General features: G+C 29.5%; 1 protein-coding gene across 1 annotated transcript in view; it reads left to right on the forward strand.

The window, feature by feature from the left end:
* Positions 1–4476: 4476 nt before the first annotated feature.
* The window catches only part of LOC106760302 (palmitoyl-acyl carrier protein thioesterase, chloroplastic), a 6134-nt gene continuing 3273 nt past the window's right edge, over positions 4477–7337 (forward strand). Inside the window, exon 1 of the mRNA XM_014643754.2 lies at positions 4477–4766. Within this exon, the coding sequence (XP_014499240.2) occupies positions 4590–4766 (177 nt within the window). The 5' untranslated portion in view covers positions 4477–4589. The remainder of the gene's footprint in view (positions 4767–7337) is intronic.

Here is a 7337-nt window from a genome sequence, read left to right on the forward strand (position 1 = left end):
CCCCCTACATTAAATTTTTTTTCTGACGTGGCGTCAAAGGGGTTGGTTGACTGGGGTATATGCCGCGGTTAAGTGGGGGAACCGCGGCATATAAGTTAGTTTTATTTACAAAACTGCCACCGCGCAGCATTATGCTGCGGTTTCGGATGAACCGTGGCATAATGTGCGCTGTATATTGCTTTTTTTTTTTTACTAGTGATCCACTTTAACTTGTACTGTTGATCCAGGGTTACATTTCAATAATTCATGGGCATAGTCATGAATTCTTTTGAACTGATTTTTAAAACTACTTTCAAGTTTTTCAGAGGCCCTTATCTTTGCCCTATGAGCTTTAGAAAGTGTGACATTGGTATTCCATTTCCTCAAAGCTTTTAAGCGTATTTCATTTATCTTCAAATTCGGATTTTGTTCTAGTGAATTATCTAATGTCTCACTCAACCACTTAGCATTCATCATTTTAATGTTGAAGTGCCTACTGCATAACTTCTAACAGCATCCATAAACTCATTTTTATCCCTAAATTTTGTTTCTACTTCCCACTTGTATTCAAACATACTCTTTTGCATAACAAAGGTCCCAAATGGACCACAACTTTGCCTTTCGTGACCACTATTCTCACTTCCAGTTTCATCTGGACTGGCCAAAAACTCTGACTTCCACTCATCATCAGACAACCCTCTGTCATATGGGTTCTTCTGGCTATGTGCAATATCAACTGAATCCTCACTTCCACTTTCTTCATTTTCACTAACTTCCACTGATACATCCCCTTCTATATTGTCCCTAAGTACTTCATCAACATTAACATCAACATCCACTAATCCTTCATCTCCTTCTCCTTCATCAACATCCCGCTGTGCTTCATCCCCTTCTCCTTCATCATCATCCCCTACATCATCAGACACACTTGAAGTAAAATCTTCAATGTGTACTTCTTCCTCCACATGCACCTCCACATGCACATGTTGATCATCCGTGTCCTCCTCCTCCTCCCTCTGGACGTCATCATTTCTCTTATGCTCCTCCCCTTCATCATTCAACCCCAAGTGTACTTCCTCCTCCTCCTCATTATGGACGTCATCATTCAAGCCCTCCCTACCTACATGGGTATCTTCTGTACTATCTAAAGTTCCTTGGCAGAGGAAAAGAACTTGGTCTTGTTGTTGTTCACTTGGTTCTATTTCAACCAACTCTTGGTCATCATCTACACCGTGAACCACATACACCTTAACTTCCCCTAACTTCTTGGCAATGCCTAGCATGTCCATTGCACTCCTATTATCATCCAACTTAAGTAGAATATTATCAATGTAATAAAATATGTCAGTCACTTTAATATACCCCAATTCTTTAACAACATCTACTGCTTCAAAATAACTCCATTTGTCAGGGTCCACACTCCAATATGTTTTTTCCCCACCAACATATTCAATAGGATATTGACGTACTAGGGTCCCACCATGGTGGACCACAACATTAAACCTCTCCTCAGACATCCCAAACGCAAGCCTATAAAATGAACTTCATGGGCATGTGACCACTATATAAACGATAAAAGTAACTGTTAACATGTGACCACTAAATCAAAGTCAAAAATCCAACAATACGAACCACTTATAATACGTTACACAACAATGCTCTATATAAATTTCAAAAATTGTTACAAAATTTGTAACTTTTCCAAAATCTAACACTCAAACGAAAATTTTCCAGGTTTTACAGTCTTCAACAAAAAAACCTAGATATCTAATTGCTACAAAGCAAGGATTACGAACGCAAACCTGATTTCGCAAATATGATTTCCCAAAGATGATTGCTTCCGATTGGAACAGAGCGTTACTGGTGTGGAATCCCAAAGTTTATTCTCAATATCACAAGTTTCACAAGTTTCCCTCCCAAATACTTAACTTTAATTTATTCCCAAAATAACAACCCTAATCAGAAATACAATTTAAAAAATCCTAATTCCAACTGAAAAGGACTCCAAGTCAGCAAAAAAATGACACCTCACAATGTAGTTGCACATCTGGACAACTCGCCGTTATCAATTTAGACGGAGTTAGTGAAAAGGACTTAATTGAACATGAAATACGTTCTTTGGGACTAAATTGAACACAAAATAAAAATGGGGACCATTTCAAATTTTCCCATACAAAACTGGGACCAAAAAGAGCTTTTAACCTAAATTATTAGATGTATCTAACATTATATTTTGAGTTTAGGAAAATTTCATGTGTAACCATGTTAGGTAAATATATTTAACAACTTTATTAGGTAAATATTACATTGAGTTTAGGAACTATTTTGATGTGTTAAGAATAGAAACAATATTGATTATTTTGCTTGATATTGATTAATTAAATTGTATTTTGTGATTTAATTTTATGCATGTTTGGATATTGATAATAACACATACTAATCAAGTATTTTGAAAAAAAAAATCACCTTTTATACGAGTTAAAGCCTGAATAGGTATATAAAGTCTTACTTTTATACTGGTTATGGCTCTAGCCGATATAAAAAATATAAATTTTTATACTTGTTTTAACACCAACAGATATAAAAAGTGAGATTTTTTTATGCATTTTCTAGAACCAACAGATATAAAAAGTAAGTTTTTTTATACCTATTCTCACAATAATATGTAGGTTTAATCATTCTGATAGTCCCTATTTTCGGTTTTCTTTTTCTCAATTGGGTCCCTATTTTTGAAAAATTGAAGCAATTAGGTCACTGTCGTTAGTTTCGTACTAACACCGTTAAAAAGGATGACACGTGTCAGCTCGTGATTTTTTTGAATTTTTTAAATATATTTTTAATTATTTTTTTTTTATTTTTTATTTTTTTTCTTTTAAAAATAAAATTTGTCACGTGTCAAGTTGACATTGTGCCACGTAGCAATGACAGTGTGAGGTGGCACTGACAGTGCCACTTGTCACTGTCAAACCACGTGTCATTGCGTTTGTTTCAATTTGGTCCCTGTATATTTATTTTGTTCCAATTTGGTCCTTGTATTGTTATTTTGTCTCAATTTAGTCCTAATTTTTTTAAAAATTTAAAAAAATTTGTTCCTTCCCAAATAAAATACAGTATGTACATTTTCCAAATTTTTGTCTTTAAATTTGTTTCNGTTAAGNAAATTATTAGTAATGATGTATTTCAAATCAAAATATTTAACTCTAGAAACTTTTTATGAATTGTTGAGGAAGTATTGAGACTATACTTGTGTAAATTACCTTCACACAAATATTTATTATTGAGATCTTAACTTTTATAGGTTACTCATTCATATAATTTAGGTTAAATGATTTCTTTACTACTATATAAATAAAAATGTGTCATATGTTAGTTTGTAATTTTTTTATTTTTCTAATAAAAAAAATTAATTTGTATAAATTTCTTTGTAAAGATTTATATACAAATTTTGTTTGAACTTGGAGAGAAACAAAATTGTTTAGTTTTTTAAAAAAATAGGACTAAATTAAAAGAAAATAAGAATACAGGGACCAAATTGAGACAAATTAAAAATATAGGAACCAAATTGAGACAAATCTAATGACAAGTAGTCTGATAGTGACACGTGGCACTATCAATGCCACCTCACATTGTCATTGCCACGTGGTTCAATGTCAACTTGACACGTGGCAATTTAAAAAAAATTAAAAAATAAAAATAATTAAAAATATATTTAAAAAAATCACGAGCTGACACGTGTTACCCTTTTTAACGGTGTTAGTACGGAACTAACGATAATGACCTAATTACTTCAATTTTTTCAAAATTAGGGACCCAATTGAAAAAAAGAAAAAAGAAGGGACCAAATTGAAAAAATCACCGAAAATAGAAACTATCAGAATGATTAAACCTAATATGTATAAAAGAAGACTGGTTATACATGTTTTCAAAATATTGTGTATAAAAAAGTCAGCCTTTTTACATATGTCCTAGCAGAATCAGTATAAAAAGTCGAAAACTTTCTATACCTCTATATCTATACTTGTTCGAGAACTGGTATAAAAGTTTTTTTTAATCGGTATAAAAAACTTATTTTTTTTTTTACATAGGAATTCTTAAATGTGATTCCTGACTTTGTATTGAGGAGATGGTGAACCTCGTGCAAATACCTAAATACATGACTATCTTTTCGGTTACCAAAAAATGTGACACACGCGTTACTATTTCTTGGAAACGATAGATATCTATCAAAATATGACATGAAGATGAAACTTATTAAAAGACTGAATGCTTTCGTGCACGTTATTAAATAAACATTTATTTTTCATCTTTGCAGCAACCTTACGACAGATCTTAGAAAATGAAAAAGAGAAACATTAATTACTAACACGGTTAGAATGTATAAATTAGAAGCATAGCTAGAAGCAAACATCAATTCTAATTTGCTTGTTGTTTTCCACTCTGCCATGAATTTTGCTATGACATCATCAATGGTGGCACCCATCAATATGGGGAAACAACTTCTAGGAAATTGGTGCAGTGCCAAGAAGAATATTGTAGAGATTAACAACACTAATAGAAGGTTTTCGTTGTTGGGGAGTGCATGTTCTCATTGTAGTCCAGTGGCAGTGAAGATGATGAATGGATTGAAAGATGTTCCATTGATTAATGGTACAGAAGATTTTGCTACTTTCCTTCGTGGAAGTTTTGTCGAAGGCAGGTTTGTATACAGACAAAATTTCTTTGTGAGGTCTTACGAAACTGGGCCAGATAAGACTATCTCCATGGAGACACTCACCAACTTTCTCCAGGTTAGCATATTTGCATCATTAAACTTATGAAAATATATACAATTAAAATCTTTTAAATATTTAACTTTTATTGGGGGGAAATTTCTTTTGTTGATTCAATGGAAATCTTAGGTTTTCATTTCAAGATTTTAAATATTTTATTTTCCAAGTGCTGTTTTAATGTTACTTTCGAATTTCCTTCTTACGTGAAAAAAATTAGTATTGATGTCTTTTAAAAAAATATCTTTATAAATAGCAGGAATGCAGTCGTTTTCAAATATTTAGCACTTATATATATTTACTTGAAAACCTTAGATATCATATACTTTTATTTCCTTAAATTAAATTGGACTTTTTTTTATTTTGCTCTTTTCATATCAAAATTTATGTTCTTTAATCTTATATTTTTATTTTTCTTACTTTTGTTTTTGGAAGTCCCATATTGACTAGAGATAACACCAATTTATAATATAGAAGTGAGGTGCAAACCTCATCTTTCAAGCCGGTTTTGTGAGGTTGAATTAGGCTTAAAAACACACTTTCTAATATGGTATAGAACCCTAATAAGTATAATATATATATAAGTGAGGTGCAAACCACAAACCGATTTTGTGGAAATTGAGTTAGACTTAAATATATATATATATATATATTATTAGTCACTTAAACCAATTCGTATAAAAGGCTGATGCAGCTGTATCTAGTTTTGTTGTTTTATCTCTTACTTCTTTTCCATACACTAATAAATTAATTTTATGTTTGATTTTTCAATTGGAGATGTTAATTCACAAAGGATGAGTTAACATAGAGTATATCGATTCCTACTATCTTTTTGTTTTTCCTGTTTATTTCTAAATTTAGGACTGTTTCTAGCTAGAATTATTAATGAATTTGTCAATTATTCATTTGCATTTAATTTATAGTTGGTAAATTTTTAACAACAACTTAATAAGTTTTATGAATTCAAATTACATGATTGATAAAATCCACCTTTAAATTTTGGATTTGGACAACTAAAAGGATCCTTTGAATTTCTGAGATTCAAAATAATATTTTATTTTTTCGGTTCGAAAGATTTGATAAATTAGTTTGAAGGAAGTAAAAACATTACTTTTAAAACATGGAAACTAAAAAACCACTTTCAAATATGAGAGGCTAAAGATATCAATATTAAATATGATGGTTACAATAAACTAGACTTAAATTCGAAAAACTACAAAAGTATTTTTACTAAAAATATTAAAGTAATTTTTGACATCATTATATTTGTCACACATGTCACTTTTAATATTAATATAATGCTATTGGCGATTTTACTAATGTAATATCATTAATAATGAAAGATTAAAAATAGTATTTTTTTTTTCAAATTTGCAAACTAAAAAAATCAATTTTTAAATTGAAGATTAAAAAAAAATGAATCCAAATTTGTGGAACTAGAAACCTATTTAAACATTGAAATCTAATTATTCCTATAAATTATTAATTTTTATCTATTAGACTATAAGAGTATATATATCGAAGATTAGAATGTTCAGGTAATTTATTCTTCTACTCTCTAACACACATAACTAATATGAATATAATATAATGTAATATAATATAATATAATATAATATAATATAATATGAATAAGATTCTATTAATAACATTCTTTCTTACAAATATATGTTATGTTTGAAATAGTTAATGAATTACATAAATACATTATTTTAAATATATATTTTTAACTAAGTGGTGTTCTCATTAACTTGTTGTGTGATCTTCATTATTTCGTGTTTTTCTTTAAAAGGAACAATTTATGCATACATAAAAAAATAAAAAATAAAATGTTATCCCATGTTATGTGAAATCTATTTGTTCTACCGCTATTGTCACTTTTTTTATTGTAGTTATTCCTTAGAGCTGTCAAAACGGGTAATTCGGTCTGATTCGACCCATCATGGATTGGTGGGTTAACCCAACCCGATTCATTTATTAGCAAGCTGAAAAAATTTGAACCCGATCTGACCCACTACGGGTTGGTGGGTTAAACGGGTTGACTCATTTGCTCACTTAACTTTTTTTCACCTTTTTCTTCTTAAATTCTTATAACATGTTACTTTTGATCGATCAAATTGAAATAGTAACAATTGGACAATTGATACAAAAGAAACTAAAAAAACTGAAGAATCTAAATTATTAAGTAGCATGTGTTTATTTTGTATTTATTAATATAAAAACACATTATAGAATCTTAGTTATCATAAGTAACATGTGTTTATTTTGAAATAATTAATATAAAAAAACTAAAAAATCTTAGTTACATAAACGATGTTTTATATATAGGATATTTTATATGATTTTATATTGCTATGATTGTGTACATTAAACAATGAAAAGTGTTTGATGAAGTGGTTAAGTGATTGTAAATATATATTTCTCTGTGTTATTAATTATTAAAACTATTGTAAAAATATTATATATATTGGATGTTTAAATATTGTAAAAATATTGTATATATGAGATGTTTAAATATTGTAAAAATATCGTATATGTTTAAAAATTGTAAAAATATTGTATATATAGGATGTTTAAATATTGTAAAAATAT

Source organism: Vigna radiata, chromosome 5, assembly GCF_000741045.1.
Source record: "Vigna radiata var. radiata cultivar VC1973A chromosome 5, Vradiata_ver6, whole genome shotgun sequence".
Classification (NCBI taxonomy): Eukaryota; Viridiplantae; Streptophyta; class Magnoliopsida; order Fabales; family Fabaceae; genus Vigna; species Vigna radiata.